The 20,768-nt window shown below is 28.4% G+C and overlaps 1 protein-coding gene across 4 annotated transcripts in view; it reads left to right on the top strand.

Annotated features, from left to right (window-relative positions):
* The window catches only part of LOC107438641 (transcription factor Sox-13), a 555,886-nt gene that overhangs the window by 238,695 nt on the left and 296,423 nt on the right, over positions 1-20,768 (top strand). The window contains exon 1 of one of the 4 annotated variants that reach the window (XM_071182378.1): positions 4,753-4,781. The exons of the other annotated variants lie outside the window; for them this stretch is intronic. Coding sequence (XP_071038479.1) covers positions 4,768-4,781 — 14 coding nt within the window. The 5' untranslated portion in view covers positions 4,753-4,767. Of the gene's footprint in view, positions 1-4,752; positions 4,782-20,768 lie in introns of those variants that run through there. 4 annotated transcript variants of the gene reach the window in all.

Raw genomic sequence — 20,768 nt, 5'->3', positions numbered from 1 at the left:
TTTTTTATTTTATAATTTTTTAATTCACGATCTATAAACCATTTTTAAATTATTTATAACAGTATATATTCTAAAACCTGCCTTATTTTGAAGGCGCGTGTTTAGTTTTAATTTGTTTCACTGATTTAGAGCTAATATATTATTAGTTACATATTATTAAATTCGTATACAATACGGTATAGGGAGAAGTTTTTGAAATCATAAGTGTATATGACACTTAGCTAAAAATATTTATTATTGCAGGTTTTTATACCATGAAAATTGAACATTACGTTCATAAATTAGTCAATTCATAAATTCACGCATTTTAATTAGATATTTATTAAGTAAATGCATGTTATAACGTTAGGGAAAAAAGTTGTATAAGTCAGTTTTTTATCTAATTGAAAAAAAAGAACTAATAAAACAAATATTTTGCGACTCCGTCTCTTAAGTAAGTCTCCGTCTCTGTAAGTTTTAAAAAAAAAATTGTAGAGATTTTTTTTTAAATGTTTAAAAAATTTTAAACGTTTATTGCAAGAAATCTGAAACATTTCGATGCATTTGTAGTTTTACATAATCTAATATCATATCAGCGCTGAGAATTTAATACCAGTGCTGAGAATTGAATATCAGTGCAGAGAACGAGTGCAAGCATATTATATAACCAAAAAAAAAATTATATATTTTAAATTTTCACATCAAACTAACTTCCTAACTCTTTGCTTTCTTTTTTAATTATTTTATATTGCAATATGAGCAGTGGTGGCTCAGGGAATAGGGAGCTCGCCTTCCAATGAGGTGATTTGGGCTCGAATCCCTGGAATGGCTGGTCGATAAGAATTCCGCACTCGGGTCGCACTGATGTAAAATACCCTTAATTGTGGATGGGTAAAAAGGTCATGAGTTCTGTCAGCCTAATCGTGAGAGATTTTCTGTGGTTCTCTTCTCTACGTAACGCAAATACGCTTTAGTTCCATCGAAAGTCCTCCAGGAAGGTAAATCTCACCCAATACTTGATCCAGGAATTCCCTTGTCTTCCGGATTGGGTTCAAATTAACAAAGATTCGGAATTGAATACATTGGTAGTCGTAAACTCAAAATCGGGTTGGCTGTTCAACGACGGTTATAAAATAAAATATATTGTAATATAGTTCTCAGTTTTTTAATCAGCACTACTGTTATTCTCAATTCTTCTTTCAAAACTTTCTACACGATCAACAATATCTCAAAATCATCTTCATGAAATAGATCTTTTCGACGATTTATCAATGATCCCAATTATTGCCAATTTTTTACATACTACTTTATTATCGAAAGGTGAATACAAACAATCTCTGCCAAATGACTATCATGAAAGATCAATTCTTTATTTAAAGAAGCCCGCTATACATCAGACCTCGACCTTTGGCGAAATAATCACTGCACGATTCTACTTTTTCTCACTTCCATAGGTGCTTATAAAAGCAGTAATTAAAGCGAGCGGGGTCAGCTGGACTCAGAGCCTCATCGACCCCGGCCTAACGACCACTATTACATATCTAGTAATGAGACTTACGTGCTTGGGCGGGCAGTGCCTAACGCAAACAATGCCCATGTGGAAGGCCTCGACGTTGAAATTTACACAAGAGCATTGTTGATGAATAAATAATTGGGCTATGAGGGAAAAGAAAAAAGGATTATAAGGTTCAAATGCGCAGGACAAAATTGTTGCCTAAACGTTTTTGTAAATCGAACATTAGAAATGTTTTTAATTGTTTTGTTGATGAAAGTAGTATTATCTGTATTCCATTGGAATAAATTTTTTTAATGTATCTTATGCATTAGAAAACTTTTAAATTCGTGAAATATATATGAGTAGTGGGCTGCGCCCCCTACTACGCAATCTTATATCGTTTCCTTTGCAAACCAAGCTCGCTTCGCTCGCTACTAACTTAGGTACATTGCAAATGCACGAAATTCTAAGAATTCAAAACAATTATTCAAATCCATATAAAAACTCTTTTTTTTAAAAAAAGAAATTACATCTTTTTAGTAAATACTAAGTCATTAAAATAAATTTGAATTCAAATAAATGACACGTAATTCGTTAAACCTATTAGAAATGTGCTATAGTATAATTCGTAATATAAATCAAAAATCGTCAAATAAATTCGTAATTCATATAAATTCGGGAAAAAAAGCGCTTTCGACAAAATACTAAAATAGAGATTTATCGACAAAGACTACTCACTTCTGCCTAGCTTAATAGTATGAGATTGCCGCAGCTGATGCTCTCTAGTTATTTCAGTTTCCGTTTTTAAAAGCGCTATATGTTGAGCCACCTCAGCTAGATTTGGCATGTGACATTTTTAGCGCAATCATTGGTCGATTCGCAGTGTGAGAGAAATAGTAACGTAAACAAAACAACGCAAACGTTGCCACCGGCGGAAAAGAAATGCAGCCAAAATTTGGGAGCCACGTAAGAGAATTATATATATTAGATGTATCTTAAAATTCTAATTTAAGCATGAAATAAGCTACATACATTAAGATGGCATTTTATTATGACTAATTGAACATTTTATGCAAATAAGCTTTTGAGTCAAATTGTTGCCTCTAGTTGGCTAGTTTGTCTTCTTAGAACTTTGTCAACGTTGAATCATAATGTAGTCATATAGAGCAATATCACTAACGTTTTAAATATTTGTAGTTCTATTCCTTGTTATCTGAAAGTCGTTATCTGTATTTCTTTTGATTTTAAATACTTTTTTTTGCATAGTTATAACACAAGAACGTTTAAATTCGTAAAATACAGATGTATAATAAATTTTAAATATAGTCACAAAATAAGCTACATACATTGAAATGACATTTTATTGTGACTAAGTGAAAGTTCCATGTAAATGAGCTGTTGCGTTAAATTGTTGTCGCTAGTCGGCTAGTTTGCCTTCTCAGAAAAACTATTTAACGTTGAATTATAAGAAATAAGAAGAACTCTAATACTCTCGTTTTAAATATTTATGTTTCAAAATATAAATCATTTAATTGATTGCAATTTTAAGAAAATATAGTTTAAAATGACATAAGCTGGTATTTTTTAATTTAATTGATTACAAAAAAAAAGAAAAAAAATATTGCAGTTTCCAGTTACACATGAAAGGAGTACGCGATTAGGAGCATAACATTTACTGTAATTGTATGTGCATTATATTCCTTTTTTAAGTTATCTTAAATTTATAAGTACTTTATGAAAGCATTGCTTCTTATTTTATAAATATATTTAAAATGTCAATCAAAATTAAAAGAAAACATCTGATGGCATAACATTTCTTAAATTATGAAATAATTCGGAAGTAACTAATTTTATGAAAAACATATACGAGTGGCTTATGCTAACATAGTGATAAGTCACAATGACAGTTTTACATTAAGCTGTGTCATAGTATGATCTCAAGATTGACACTTTAAAGAAGTCTCCAAGATGTTCTCAAGATAACAATATAATACACAGAAGCATCTTGTTGTTTATTTAAAAATTGTGGTATATTTTACCAATAACGCATTTAGCACTTTGCTTACGGTGTACCTTGTTATACCATTACATGTGGTCCACATGCTGTACCAGCGGTAATCAAAAGGTTAAGAACACTCTCAAACTTGATAATGTGGCTTGTCATTGTCTGTCCTTCCACAATTTCCCTTCACGAGTTTCATAAAAGATCTTTTTGAGTAATGTGCCTTGTCAGACGATTCATTATTACATATCAAATTTACTAATTTCTATTTTGTAAAAAAAAATTACTGCACGGAGAAAAAAAATTCTGCTGAAATTACCATACTGTATGGTAATGCATTTCTGGTAAATAAAATCATAATTTTGATAAATAAAAGCAAAGTATATGGTGTTTAAACCATTCATTTAGTAATTTTTCCGCTCATGTGGTAATGGTTTACCAGAAACTGTAGTTTTCAAAATTATAGTCCTTATTACCACACATTTAGTAAAAAATGCGAAATTGAAAAGTAAATTTTACCTAATAAATGGTTTTTATAGCATGTTCTAGGATATGATGAAAATACTAAATCTTAACACGTTTACCACGTCTTATCACAAATTACAAAGCCATATTTTATTGTTAATTTAACCAAAATCATCACCAAAGCACTTCGGTAAAGAATTACTGAGCTTTTTGATGTTTCCATACAGCAGAATCCCGGTAAATTTTACCATATTCTATTAATTTTGACTATGCTTTTTTTTCCAATGTAAAATTTTTCTTTTGTTTCCTTTCTAAAAAGTAAAAGGATTTATAATAATTTCTTTACTTTTTTTTCTATCTCAAAAAAATATTTTTCATCGAAAACTCCTGAGCGGAAATAGGCAGTACTTACACGCCTAATAGCTCCATCATGTGCAAATCGATTTTCTAAAAACACACTACAAGTCGTGACCCAACGGTGCAAGGAAAAAAAATAGTGATCGCCTACTAGTTGTTGAACTGCATAGGTATCGCTACCGTTCTATAATAGCCTATAGCCTAATATTTTGATATATAGCTCTTGATTGTTTACTTACGATTTTTCATTGACTTTGTTTGTTTACTGTTGTTATTTTTTTGTTTCCCCCTTTACTCATTAGATTTTTTTTTCTCCTATAGGTAAGTGGAATTTTTCGCACGCTTCCTTACTATTGCTGGAACAAAGGGGGCGAGGTATAGGCTATACATCACCGCACCTTTATTTCGCTGTATATTTATTTTATGCTTCTGAGAAAGTGGGTGTGGAGGCGAAGAAAAGGAACTATCGATGATTCTTTGCAGGTAATGGAGATTAAAAAAATTTAATATGTTCTTTTTTACATTTTTTTTTTTTTTTTGTTTTAAATGAATGTTAATTTGAGGCACGTTGAAGCGAAAATGTTTATTGATAGCTAAACAAAATTAGATTTTTTGATAAATGCCAATTTGAAAGGATAAAAATTAACTGTGTTTAATTAATACAAAATCTGAAATTAATTTTTTTTTAATTTCTAAAATAATTTTCTTGAGGACAAATATATATTAAATGTATTAAATATATACAGCATACAAATAAAATAATAATTTTCTTGTACATATCTACAACGTATAAATTTAATAATAATTTATTTAAAATTTCTTTTAATTGCTATTTTACATCAATTATACAGGGAAATAAGAAATCAGTAAAAAGAAATGCTGCAAAATACTAAAGAAAATTTTAAAAAAAATAATAATAATCCAATGTACTGTCTAACTGAAATTTGTAGAAACAGCAGAGAAGTAAAGTTTTAACTTTGAGTAATTATGCTAATTACGTGCATAATATAGTTGCAATAAATCTTATTGCTATAATAGCAACAGCTTTTGAAAATTTATTCAAATTTTTAAAATTTATTTTATTTTAATTTATACCTACAACGTAAAATTTAATAATATTTTTTTTTTTAAAAAAAAAACTTTTTTTAATTTTTTTAATTGCTATTTTATATCAATTATACAGGAAAATAAAAAATTAGTAAAAAAAATGCTGCAAAACGCTAATGAAAAATTAAAAAAAAAAAAAAGCAATGACTACTTATTGTACTGTCTAACTAAAATGTATAGAAACAACAGGGAAGTAAAGTTTTAACTTTGAGTAATTATGCTAATTGCGTGCATAATATAGTTGTAATAAATCGTATTGCTATAATTGCAACAGCTCTTGAAAATTTATTCCAATTTTTAAAATTTATTTTATTTTAATTTGTACCTGCAACGTATTAATTTAATAATATATTTTTAAAAAAAACTTTTTTTTATTTTTTAATTGCTGTTTTACATCAATTATACAGGAAAATAAGAAATAAGTAAAAGAAATGCTACAAAACACTAATGAAAAATTTAAAAAAAAAATGATAACAATTTATTACTGTCTAACTAAAATTTATAGAAACGGCAAAGAAGTAATGTTTTGACTTCGAGTAATTATGCTAATTACGCGCACAATATAGTTGTAATAAATCGTATCGTTGTAATTGCAATAGGCTTTGAAATTTTATTCCAATTTTTTAATTTTTTTTAAATTTTAATTTCTAACTGTTATTCTATGATAATTATAAAGAAAAATGAGAAAATCTTCACCAAAATTCAAATTTCAACAGTTCATTATTCTGTTCAAGTAAAAGGAAATCCCCCAGAAATACCTGTCTGTCACCATTTTGTTATTTATATTTCCTACTTATGCAAGTGATATTACAAACTGTATTTTACATAGCGTGTGGGCATTTTTCTTCAGTACTTAGTTGGAAAAGGATTATTGAAAAGTTCTCGGAACTCTGATATGTTCCAAAGACAAATTACAATGATTGATGACTGGTTGTCAGTGCAGACCTCAGAGAAGTAATGTTTCGACCTGGCGTGATTATGCCAATTACGAGCGGAATATAATTGTAGTAAACCGCAGGCTTTGTACTCTCAACGTGATGTAACTCAAATTTCCCACTGGCTGTATTTGTTAGCAGAAGGTGTATAAATTAAATGAAAATAAAATTATAAAATTAATACCACTTGGATAAAAGTTAGCATTTTAAGGTGTATCATGTTTAGAAAATCGAAGTGTAATACTTTGTCATACAAAATGAATTGATACATAAAGAATAAAAAAAAAAGAAAAAAAAAAAAGAAGATTTGGAGATTTTCAATTGACACGTTGAATGCCACGCTAATTTTACATGGCTTGTCCGTCTGGCCAAATGGTAAATAACTACAAACTAAATTTGCAAATATTAGACAGATTTTGCTAGTTTTTAAAAGGTTTAGCATGACATATCTGAAAAAAGTGGTGAATTATATAAGACTAGAAATAGTGGTGGATAAAAATCTACTAAATTGAATTTATTGAACCGAGAATCAGAATTAATAAACTACCACTTGAAAATATTTATTCGCTGTCCGGAGCAAGTTGGCATTTTTGTGTATATAAATAAAACCATTTTTGTGTGTTCTATATTGCATTAATTTCTTCAAACCATTTTAGTAACGATAATAATATTAAAAAATTAAAAATTTACTCAAATTATGTGTTTCTAGTAATCTTGGCTTCTCCGGTCACCGGTGACTCCCGTGGCGCTGCAAACAAACTCAGCCCCGTCACCGGTGACCCTAATGGCATTCAACGTGTTAACTGCTTTTGCAGCAGTTGTATAATAGCGATTATAATAAGAGTTTTATGCAACGAATAACTTTGTGAAACAGCATGAAAACACATTTAAGTAAAGCTGTAAATTCATTGGTGTACACTGCAGAAAATAAACGATAACTTCAATAACTTTTGTTCAATTATCGAATTTTCACGAACTATAAACGCAATCTTAATAATTCACACATCATTAATGTTCTTATTAATTTGTGCTGTGCAGACGATATTTTAAATTAAAAAACGGACTCAAAAACGTACTTCCTCGGAATAAATTTACAATCTCTTAACAGATTTGTATTCTTAACCTTTAAAATATGTGAAATAACCTCAATCCAAAATACATGATCCATTAAAGCTTCCTAAGTTCAGAAAATCGGTAGAGTTTTTTTCTTTCCGCATCGTACGTAAGCAGACTTAGGAAACAAAATAGTATAACTTTTAATCTAAAAGAAAAATATTGCAATGACTATTATTCAAGGCACAGGTTTGTGCGTATGTGATTTTCATAAATGCATACGCAGAAAAAATTCTGGTAAAATTACTGTTAAAGACATTCTTAGCAAAAAANTTTAACATTATGGTAATTGGTTTTTTTAAAAAATAACTTCTTACGCGGGAAAACTTCTTAAAAGGGAACTTTTTAAGCGGGTTCCACTGTATATATATAATTCTAGTTAATGAAACCCAAATACACGGTATTTAAAACACTCATTTGGTAATTTTGCAATTATATGGTAACGGTTTACCGAAAATTTTGGATCTCAAAATTATAAATCTTATTACCTGAAATTTAGTTTAAAAAAATATAACTAAGAGGTAAATTTAACGGAATAAATTATTTTTATGCCATACTCTAAGGTATCATGATAAAGTTGTCAAATTTTACCAAGTTTACCAAAATATTAATGCAAATTATAAAACTATATTTTATTTAAATTTTACCAAAATCATTACCAAGTCACTGTGGTAAAAAGTGGTGAGCTTTTTAGTGTTTCCATAGAGCCAGATGCGAAAATTGCACAAATAGTATGTCCAAAACTACCATATTCAAATAGTTTCGGCCATACTATTTTACGTAGTGTTGAAAAGGAAAAAGAAATTTCAAAAACAAACAACTTGTAAATGAGCGATTAAACATAATTATTAATATTATATATTTTTTATTGCTTTTGAATCGAAAATTTTACAAATAATATTAATAATAAAGTAAAAAAAGGTTTTTGTTCTGAAACAAAACCACAATTCAATGAAAGATTTTGAATTAATATTGCCTAAGCAATCGAATCAAATCGTAGTTCACCAAATAATAATATTAGTTAAGGTAGAAAAGTTTTTGCTTTGAAACAAAAACGCAATTCTATGAACATATTAGAATTATATTGTGTATAGCAATAGAATTAAATCGCATTTTACCAAATTTCAATAAACCAAAATCAGAAAAAGCTTTTTTATTCCAACAGAACAGCAATCTATATATATATATTTCTCTTACACGGCGACAAAAAAAAGCCTCATTACAACTCCCCGAATGGCAACGCTAGAAAATCGACCATTGATTGCCGCTAAAAATGTCACATGCCAAATCTAGCTGAGATGGCTCAACATATAGCGCTTTTAAAAACGGAAACTGAAATAGCCAGAGAGAGCATAAGCTAGGCAGAAGCGAGTAGTCTTTGTCGTATTTGTTTTACAAGAATTTATTTGTTTATGCAGATTTTTCCATTGCAATTCACTTATTTCAATTTTTAATAGACTTGAATATGAAAGCCAAAGTTTTAACCCTTTTTAAAGAGATATCAGTTTTAGAAATTTTATCGTAAGATTTTATACTATAGCACATTTCTAATAGGTTTAACGAATTGCATGTCATTTATTTGAATTCAAATTTATTTTAATGACTTAGTATTTACTAAAAAGATGTAATTTTTAAAAAAAAAAAATTGTTACATGGATTTGAATGATTGTTTTGAATTCTTAGAATTTTGTGCATTTGCAAATGTACCTAAGTTAGAAGCGAGCTTGGTTTGCGAAGCAAACCATATAAGATTGCGAAGTAATTTTCGGGGGGTGGCGAGCGTTAGCGAGCAGGGGGCGCAGCCCACTAGTTCAATGAAATATAGCAATAAAATCAAATCGCATTTTATCAAATATTAATATTAATTAAAGTAGAAAAAGGTTTTGCTTTAAAGCGAAATCGCAACTCAATGAACGAATTAGAATTAATATTGTGTATAACAATCGACTCAAATCACATTTTACCAAATATTAATATTAATTAAAATAGAAGGAAATAGAAAATGTTTTTGTTTTAAGAAAAAACCTCAATTATATGATCAAATACGAATTTATATTGTGTATAGCAATAGAATAAAACAAAAACATTTTACTAAATAATAATTATAATTAAAATTGAAAAAGTTTTTGTTATAAAACAAAACGTCTTTAAAGCGCAACTGAATGAACAAATTAGAATTTTAAAATAACAAAATTTATCGGCACTCCTCCTTATTTATGCAAATTTAATCTATATAAACTTAAGGAGTCGTAGTCAAAACAAATTAACTTCACATTTTTTCGAAGAAAAAAATCGTTTTGATGCTGCGTATTAATTGAATCCCGATATTCATTATATTTAAAAGCCGAATATTTTCATGCTTATTGACTTTAAATTTTATAAAAATTTAAATCACGCCTCTCCTATAAAAGTTTATTATGCATGTTTACGAACGAAAACAAATTTTCAATTAATCGTTATCGTGAGCGATGATGACCGATACTAAACGATCTCCTTTTGTTTTTGGCGTTTAATATAGTCAACTTGTACCATTTTTTTCTTAACAAAAATAACTTAATACCCCTTATCTCTCTCCTTGTCAATATCCAAGTCGAATAATTATGATTACTTTACGAACGCATTTCGCTTAAAAGATTGATAACTCTCGATCAAATATGTGTTTTATTATTTATTTAGATCTTTATCGCATTATTACGAGCTTCTAGAGAAATGGGCGAATATAAAGAATAAAACAAAACCTCATTTTGTTTTCCATCGACAAAATTGTTGGCTAGGAGCATTCTATCAGACTCTTAAATGAAGGATTATTGGAGGTAGAGCGATGTTAATAGAGCTTCTTCTTTGTCGATCGGCGCTGTTGTTATTACAACAATGATTATCCAACTTGAGGTTACTATTAGTCATTGTCAGATATCAGACCCACCTCTCCTTGCAGAAAGGTAGGTTGTTACTGGAGGTGTTTGTGAAAAAGTGTAGGGTATCAGAAGTTGCAAATCGCCTATCTTTTAAAGATTATTTCGTAAAAAAGGTAGTTTTGCCATCCTGGACTGAATGTAGTCAAATATCTTACATAGAGCTTATTTTTGTTAAAAAAAGAAATTTCAGGTCTTACGTAATTGATTTTATTATTAATTATGAACAGGAAAAAAACAGTAATAAATTTTTTTTAATTTGCAACTATGGGCTTAAATTAAGAAAAATTGATCGAAAAAACATCGGCTTTTTTAAGAAATTATGAGGTTTAATTAGACAAAATTCAGCAAAAAACACCTCCTTTACGCAAAACATGATGTTTTGAGGAATTATGAGGTTTTTTTTATGAAATCTAAATTAAGTTATCATAATTTAACGATAACTCCTACTTGAGGTTACTATTAGTCATTATCAGACACCAGACAAGTAGATTGTTTCTGGAGGTATTTGCGAAAGAGTTTATAGGGTAATAGGAGTTGCAGATTGCTCATATTTTAAAGCTTATTTCGTAAAAAATGCATTTTTGCCATCCTGGTCTGAATGTAGTTAAATACCTTACATAGAGCTTATTTTTGTTAAAAAAGAAATTTCAGGTCTTACGTAATTGATTCTATTATTAATTATGAATAGAAAAATATTAAACAGTAATAAAAATAAATCTTTTATTCACAATTATGGGGTTAGATTAAGAAAAATTGATCGAAAAATATCTCCTTTTTTAGAAATTATGGGGTTAAATTAGACAAAATTCAACGAAAGAACACCTCCTTTAAGCAAAACATGATGTTTTGAGGAATTATGAGTTTTTTTTTATGAAATCTAAATTAAGTTATCATAATTTAACGATAAGTCCAACTTGAGGTTACTATTAGTCCTTAGACGACACTAGACCCATTTCTCTTTGTAGACAGGTAGATTGTTTCTGGAGGTATTTGCGGAAGAGTTTGGGGTAATAGGAGTTGCAAATTGCCTATATTTTAAAGCTTATCTCGTAAAAAATGTATGCCATCCTGGTCTTTATGTAGATTCCACAAAGTTTTTTTTTTAAAGAAATTTTAGGCAGCTCATAATTTATTGATTATGAATAGAAATTTTTTTTTCTTAATTCGGAATTTTGGGGTTGAATTATACAAAATTCAGCGAAAAAGCATCCCTTTTGCGCAAACAGGATTTTCTTTTTTTGAGTAGTCATGAGAATTTTCAATTAAGTTATCATAATACAATCAACCATTTTTTTTAAAACTAGAATAGAGTAGTTCGACCTTTGAGGCTGAACAAGATCAATTGCTTGCCAATAATTCATCAGTTTTAGTCTTTTGGTTACTAATGGCAACAATGCATTTTTCCTATTCACTCATGTTGCTATTGACAATTGATTGGGTACTTGTACAATTTCTAACTATAAAAAACAGCCCAATAGTTAATAAAAAAAATATATTAAATTATTGGAGTTATATTTGTATTAAAATATAAAATCCAAAAAAAAGTAGTCTGACAAAAACATTTTTTTATTCATATTGGAAAATTTATGAATAATTATTTTTGTAAATTAAATAAATTTCAATGATGAATAACAATTTCTCTCAGATCAAAATATCTGCAACTAAATGCAAATTTGAAAAATTACTGTTTGAAAGTGAGCTGTGTTAGGAGGATTAACGCAAAGAAAGTCATCAATGTTTTATGCTGTATTTCATAATAATAAAATATTAAAATGCTAAATATAATATTTTTTACATAACTGGACCTAAATAAATACAAAACAATAAAAAAGTATGAAAAATATGTTAAAAAAGTTCTACGTCAAATAAGTTAAAAAATTTTAAAAGGGAAAAAAATAAACATTTTTGTGTTCTAATTACTTCTTACGCTTTTAAAAAATAAATAAAAAAGTATAAAACTAAATAAAGTTTTTTTTTTTTCAAAGAAAAAAAAAATTTTTTTTTAAACTTTATACACTTGTAACAGACGCCATATTACTCTTTAAACACGTTTTCCGGTATGTAAGTTGATATGTATCTTCTTAATCATGCAGTTCTTTATTATTATATGAAGTCTTAAATAGTAGTCCTATTATTCGAATACGTAACTCTGATTTCACTTAAGGTTAGATATTCGCTACATAGTAAAACTTTAAGCCCTTGAAACAACAGTACAAGAAGATTTGACCCTCCTAAAATTGATCTCAGCGAAATCATAAATAAGACCGTATTCTCAGTTCAACTCCAATAACATTCACAAAAACATTCTCTTAAAAAATACAAATTAATTTTTATTCCCCATGAAGGGATTAAACTCTCATGCGATCGTCATATCGGAATCGGTAAAGCTAATAAATTCGAAAATTCACCTTTTTTACGCGGACTTTCCCCCACCGAATCTAGAAAGTGGGGGAAAACAATCCCCCGCGGGTTACTTAATGTGAAATAATAAACATTGTCTCGAGGTCGCAAGGTCGAGATATTTCTTGCTTTCAACTAACTCCACACAATTATGCATTTTTCTTTTTCTTTCTCTTCATTGTTTTATACGTCGTTGTCACGTAATTGGAAAGTAACACAAAGCCTAATGCAGGCCGTTTTCTTACCCACTTAGTGGCACGCAATCCCAAAATGCATCGCGGAATACTGAACTTGACTGCTATCCATGTTTGGTCCAAGCGAGAGTTACTTAGTGTTTTAACTGAACTGATATTTTGGATCTGTTACGGCATTGCACCTGTTCCGAAAGTAAAGCTTTGCTTTTAACATAGTTTCTCAAAGCACTTTTGACAGGGAAAATAAAAAAGCCATAGTTCGAATGCCTTAGACTTGAAGCAAAGTTATGATTTTAAACTAGATGGGCCATCTTGCCACGAAGAATTATCTGGTCTTTAGAACAGACAAATAACTGAAATATTCTAAAAGTTATTTCACTTTTTTAAAAGTCACCAATTTTTCGACATTTTCCCACTTAGATGAAAATTATTAATTAATGCCTCATTCGCATTTTTGGCAATTTTTTGCGAGCCTAAATAATGCAGCATTGGAGTACGTTTTTAATTGTTAAAAAATAGACCACAAATGCTTTTCATTTTCTCAAAACTGTGGCACTTCTCCATATTGACGTTTTGCGCCATTTTCAGATTGAACAGTGTTCTAACAGGCTAAAGTTAGGCTAAACTTGACCTAAAAGCCATAAGTAACTGAAGCCAACTCAGAGTAGTTATGAAAAAAGATTATTTGTAAGGAACCGTCATTTCATGCGACTACAGAGCCTTCTAAAATCAGCCTTCAGGGTGAATTAAAATGTAAAAACCAAAATCTTCCGTCAATCACGTCATTAAAAAAAATTTAACTCCTCAACTTTTTACATATTCGAATTAATTTTACCAATGCATGAAGAATGTGTACACGAAATATTATAAGAAACTAGCGTTCTATACGCACATTTTAATGTGTTACGTAACTGTTAAAAGCTGTTCGTAATACGAATTAATTTTCAAGTTAGAAACAAATCTCTTCTCGGCCATACTTTATTTACTCAATAAAAACATTGGTGGTATCGTATCTGTTCCTCAGTTTCATTTCAGGCAATAAAAAATGCTGTTGTAACTTAAAAACATTCCAGTCACAATTGAGAAGTGTATCTGTTACAAACAGCTGTTCTGAATATAGTTACAGATTCGAAAGAAACAGTACAGTGGAAAATAAATAACAGATAAAAATTAATTATACCTTGTGAACAGATATTTGTAACGCGTATTTGTTGCACATTAACAGCTGAAATGTGCTGTTACGTGCTGTTTGTCGAGAAGTTTGATTGTCAGAGATAATTTTAAGTAGCACGTTAAAGCTATGAGTGAAATACAATTTTAAAAGCTGTTCTGTAATGAGAGATATCAATATTCAATATTCTAGTTGACTTAAAATATATTTTGACTGACGGGACTATTAATTTGAAAATAACTTCTTCCAAGTAGTTGCTGTTACTAATTAAAAACCAAATATGAAACGGTTTTGAAATATCTTGTGCGCTTTCTATTTATTTAAAAATAACATGACACATAATTTAATGTTTGACATAGTAGGACGCTTTTTTTTCCATGCAAGTAATAAGGGAATGATACGGAAGTGAGAAAAAACACCGACCAAGCATAAAAAATATGAATGGTTAATTTTTCAAATAGATAAAAATGGGTCACGTCTTAACTATTATTCTGCAAAACTCGCTTATTTTTAAATGTTATTTAACGTGATTCAGAAAATATCCCAATTTGATTCACGTTTTTTACTTCCTTCTTTAGTTCAGCCTGTACAAACGAAGTATTCAGATAAACAGTAAAATATTTTTATTACGAACAAAAACTGCGACAAATAATTGGGTAGCTTCAGAATCATTCTAAACTTTAAAAAAGTAGATAATTACATACATCGTACCAAGAAATTTCAGATTATAAAAAAGTATTAATTGTGGGCAAATATGGCGGAATAAGCTGCCTTTGTCGTAAAAGAAAACGTATCTCTTCCCAATAATACGATATCTGAATTATGAAAAATACCAGAGCAATTTATACAGTGGTATTAAAAGACTAGCAGAAATTTTAAGTGCTTTCTGAATGGGGTGTTTATTTTTTGACTAAGATCGTAAAAATAAGGAATTATCATAAAAACGAGTAAAGAAACAATGATGGAGCTTTATCCAATCCTTGTAAGGGAGAGGGTCAGTATAACCTTACAAACTAAATCGTGAAAGATCGTAAATTGATTTAAAATTTTACTTAATGCACATTAATAAACATGATAATTTTTATTTTTTTTATTTAATCTAATAAATTTTTATGTGTATGCACTTTTTTCCCCATTGAAAAGAATGGTTTCATATTAGTGCAGGCAAAAATAGTTCTGTTTTTGTAAGTACAAAAGAATCCTATTTTTAAATTGGTGCTAAATAATATAAATGGCAACATAAATTAATAGTAAAATGAATTCGAAATGAGTTGTTTTAAATGCTTGTTGTCCTTAGGATGAATATTGAATGCAATGTTAAAGAGTGTATGAGCGTCTTTACTATGAAGTTTAACAGCTTTGTCAGTTGACAAAATGCTTCAGGTTTTAATGTCCTTTAATTGAATGCCAAATTAAAGATACATTTTGGCTCCTATTATAAGAAAAAATAGCACTAAGTGTAACAAAATAAAAAAATCGTTGACTTTGAGTCCTACTTAGAGGTCAATAGAAAATGTTCTAAGTTATTCCAAAAAATTTTTTATTCGAATTACAGCTTTGAAACTCATGTTGTGTTTCAAGGTTGTGTATCTTCAGCTCACGAATAGCAGTGTATAAAAATTCATTATACTAAACACTTAGTGTTAACACTTAGCTAACAAACTCAGTCTAAACCCTTAGTGTTAACTAAATGTATTGAAGCATTTTCGATGGATTGCGGTTGCCAATATATCATATATAAGCCCACTAGTCAATGAATTAGAATCTTGGGAGTTGGAATCATAGAATCTTAAAAGCCTTGTTCTCACAGTAAAAATGTTTATTTGGATATCATGATAGAAAATACGTTCTGCTTGTATGGAACTGGTATCTTGGTATTTCTCAAGTGTAAATAAAAATCCATGCAATACCTGAATAATTCCATCCTAGAATATTACATTTTTGCTCAATGATAATGCACCAGTATATTGGTTAGAAACGTACTAAATTGGCTCAATGAACATCAATCTGCTTTCCAGCATCCTCCTAGCAACCATATCTTAACTCAATGAAAATGTTTGATAAATATTGGAAAGGCACATCGGACATTAAACTAATCTTCTATCTAATTTATAGGATCTTAAAGTCTGTGTAGTTAGTGCATGGCATTCTCTGAACACAAATTCACTCTATTGCTCGTAGAATCGATTCCCTCACCGATTTTGGCTCTTATTCATGTAGAAAGATATCCAAAAATTATTAATCTAAGGCTTTTATTCCATTGGTGCATGGAGTAAGAATACATGCATGGCATTCTCGGAACATAAATTATCTCTATTGCTCGTAGAATCGATGCCTTCACGATATTGGCTGTTATTCATGCGAAAAGAGATCCAAGGAAATATTAATCTAGGGTGTTAATTCCGTTGGTGCATGAAATAAGAATGCATGCATGGCATTTTCTGAACATAAATTCTCTTTATTGCTCGTAGAATCGATGCCTTCACGATACTGACTGCTATTCATGCAGAAAGAGATCCAAGAAAATATTAATCTAGGGTGTTAGTTCCATTGGTGCATGGAATAAGAATGCATACATGACATTCTCTGAACATAAATTCTCTATATTTCATGCAGAATCGATGCTCTTGTGATATTTGCTGTTATTCCATGCAAAAAGAGATCCAAGGAAATATTAATCTAAGGTTTTTATTCCATTGGTCATAATGCATATTTTAAGGATAACCACAAGGGTCCGAAGTTATTCTAAAAATGTTTTTATCCTGAATTACAACTTCGAAGCTGTTAACGAGTACAATTGTACCAAATTGTACCAAAAATTGTACCAAAAAATAATTTAAATTGTACACAATACATTAAATTCATATTTTGTATTCTAATCTAACTCAAACAATTCTAAGTGAAATGATCAGAAAATTGAAAATGATTTTATTTAAAATTAATTTTGACGACAAGGCGCCTATAATATACCTGTTTCGATTTTCTTATTCATTATTTTAAGTAATAAAATCAACGTATTCGGACAAACCACCCGATAAACAACCGATTTACGTCTCTGAGTATCAACAGCTAAATTAATCTGAAGCGAAGTATATAAATTTTTTTCTAACTTTGTTCTCTAGCGTTAATTACTTCGGATTGCACAATGGAATTTTCTCAGCATCAACGTTTAATTGGTTTTAAAGAAAAATGAAAAATAAAAAAATCTCTTTATTAGATTAAGAAAAATAGCACTTGTTAATTAAGAACTCATTTAGAATTTTTTTTTACTCAGTTAAAGGAATAAAACTGTGCAACACATATTTTAATGGATAATTTAGTGCTGTAAAACTGCCAAATTATGGATTTTTTTTTTAAATTTATGAAATAATATTTGTTGTTTTAAATTTCTTTAAACTTAAACTAATCAAGGAAGTAAATAAAAATTTTATCTACATGGGCAGAAACTTATTAACATACATTTCAGAAAATTCTGATGGTCAAAATATACTTCCCTAATTTCATTGGAAAAGAAATTATAAAATACCTCCCGTTACTTTTTCCTATTCCAATTGAGTGGATTCTCTGTATTTTACGTATTTCTAAAAATCCCGCTGATTAAATAACAATCATTTATTTTCTTCTGGTCAAATAAAGATGATTAAAAACATATTACTCCCCCGTTTCCAACCTCTTTCTCCATAAAGAAAATGGTACGAATTTATTTTTACGATGTTAACGGGTACTATTTAACGAAAAAATATTATATTTTAACAATTTAGTTTCTTTTTTTTAAATTTTCATGACAGCCAGTTGTCTTTAATTTATAAACGTCTACCAGCAAAAAAAAATATTCTGTATAAGTTATTCACTATCATTTCGTTACAAAATTTGAAAAAAAAAAATTAAAAATGAAAAAAAAGCACGTGCGTGGTGATACAACGAACGTGATTTCAGTATGTATCAAAAGCGAACGTAGCACACAATTTAAACTTTCCCGTTCGAAATGACCAAGACAAATCGATACACTTACATGAAATCTGCTATTAATCACTTAAGAATGTCAAAATAAACAAATATTAATTTTCTGTAAGCTACGCTTTAGCGTTTTTCGAATATTTCCGTGATCATATGGGCGATCTGGAAGCTTTCAATTCAATAGCACGAAAGTCATGTATTTGATGATGGATAACGTTAGCACATGGTACTCATTACATGGAAAATGTTGCCACCAGATTTTATAAAGAACGATCATAAATCGCTTTTAATTGATTGATTATTGAATTCCAGTATTTGTTCGCTACATAGCGTGATTCTTTTTAGGATTGCTATCTGACTATCTACTTGTTAAAATATAAAGAAAATAGAAGAAGGTGATGCGGTTGAGTGGCAGGCACGCTTTTTATTGTTATCCAGTTTCAAAAGTAATTCATTAATGCTAAAAATTGAATTTTTATTGTTTTGTTGCCAGATTCAAATTGTAATATTTTTAAATTTTAATTATTTATAACAATATAGGAAAGTTGTTGTATTGTGCTTTCATGAAAGACATAAATTAATCATACTACAGAAAATTATATTAAACAAATCACTTAGTATTTGGTTTTTTTGTTTATTAATTTTCTCTTTATTTATAAATTATTTATAAATTTATGAAATAAGTGAGGAGATGATAAAAAAGAATCTGAGACATCACCAATTTAATATTAAATTAGAACTCGTTCTTTAACTTCAGAACTTCCAGATCGATCATAAATTGCTTTTAATTGATTGGTTATTGAATTCCAATATTTGTACACTAAATAGCATGGTGCTTTTTAGGATTGCTATCTGATTATCTACTTTTTAAAATATAAGGAAAATAGAGGAAAGTTATGCGATTGAGTGGCAGGCACGCTTTTATCGTTATCCAGTTTCAAAAGTAATTCATTACTGCAAACGTTTAAATTTTTATTGCTTCGTTGCCAGAATCAAATTGTAATTTTTTTTAAATTTTAATAATTTATTGATATAATTATTTATGGAGTCTATTGAGACAATAGATTTAATTTTGTTGTACAAACTTCCTACTGTAAAAAGCCAGTCTGTTCTAGGATTTTCTACGTAATTTTATGGAAAAAACTTGTTTTTGCATGGTAAGAAACCGTTAAGGCTACGAATTTATTTTGTAAATTCCACGGTTTTGCGCAACTAACTCAGCTTCCGGTTTAAAACAGTAAATTTTGCTCAAATGTTCACAGTTTTTTTTTTTAATAATATTTATTCGTTATTTATTTTATGAAATAATTGAGAAGATAAAAAAGAATACATTTTATATCTCTAATTTAATATTAAATTGGAACTATAGCAGATCGATCATAAATAGCTTTCAATTGATTGGTTATTGATATTACATTACGTGATTGATATTACATTACACTACATTACAATACATTACGTGATTTTTATTTCGATTGCTATTTAAATACATATCTATTTCTTAAAACATATAAGGAAGTTAGAAGAAGAAGATAGTGCGATTAAGTGGTGGACAACTTTTAATTGTTACTCAGATTTAAAAGTAATTTGTTATTACAAAATTTCACATTTTTATTGTTCCAAAAAAAAATTTCCAAATAAAACCAAAACAACCGTTGCCAAATAAAGATTGTAATTTATGAATTTTAACAATTTTAAAAATATCTTAAAAAGTTATTGTATTGTTACAATAAAATACATAAAAATAATTATTTCACAATAAATTATGTACAACAAATTATTATAAAACTCTCCTCGAATGGCTTTCTTTCTAAATTTTTAGTAATATTAGTTCATTTTGATTACTTTATGAAATGATGGAAATGATATTTAAAAAATAAGTAAATTGTGATTCTAATATAAAATTTTATTATAACTCGTTCTTGCTTTTTAATTTTCCATATTATTATATTTCTTTTTATCAAATTTGAAATAATTTTAAGAGATAGGGTTTGAATATAAAATAAGGTTCCCATTTGGATACTTAGAATATGTACTGTAGTGTTACAAAATAAACATTTTTATCTCGTTAAGTCTTAGTAAAATAGATTCAAAATTAATTTCTCTGTATCTAAACACTTTTCTAAGTTGACTAAGTACTTTTCTAAGTTTGTACTAAGTTTGAATAGATGAATTCCTTTTTGTAGATTTCATGAAATAAGTTTAAAAAAGATATAAAATTATTAACAATAATAAAGAAGGATAAAAATAAACCTTACCGTAGTCAAACATTATTTAAATTTTAAGCAACCTTCATTAAGTTTTAGATATTCTATAAACTAACTGTTTATTAATTTCTCTGTATCTAAGTACTTTTTAAGTTTGAATATATTCATTTCTTTTTGTATATTTCATGAAATAAATTTAAAAAATATATCAAATAATTAACCATAATAAAGACGGATAAAAATTTACCTTACCTCAGTCAAGCATTATTTCTTTAAATTTTTAGCAACCTTCATGAAGTTTCAGAATTCCATAAGCTAACTGTTTATTAATTTTTAAATTATACTATCTTATAAAATTATCATTTTTAATTAATTATAAAAATAATTAATATTATTTTTAATTAATAATTTAATTTTTAATTAATGAAATTATTATTTTAAAAATATTAAGAAATACTTAAAATCTTAATC

This window comes from Parasteatoda tepidariorum, chromosome 6, assembly GCF_043381705.1.
Source record: "Parasteatoda tepidariorum isolate YZ-2023 chromosome 6, CAS_Ptep_4.0, whole genome shotgun sequence".
In the NCBI taxonomy this organism is placed as follows: Eukaryota; Metazoa; Arthropoda; class Arachnida; order Araneae; family Theridiidae; genus Parasteatoda; species Parasteatoda tepidariorum.
This window is presented reverse-complemented; position numbering and strand designations above follow the sequence as displayed.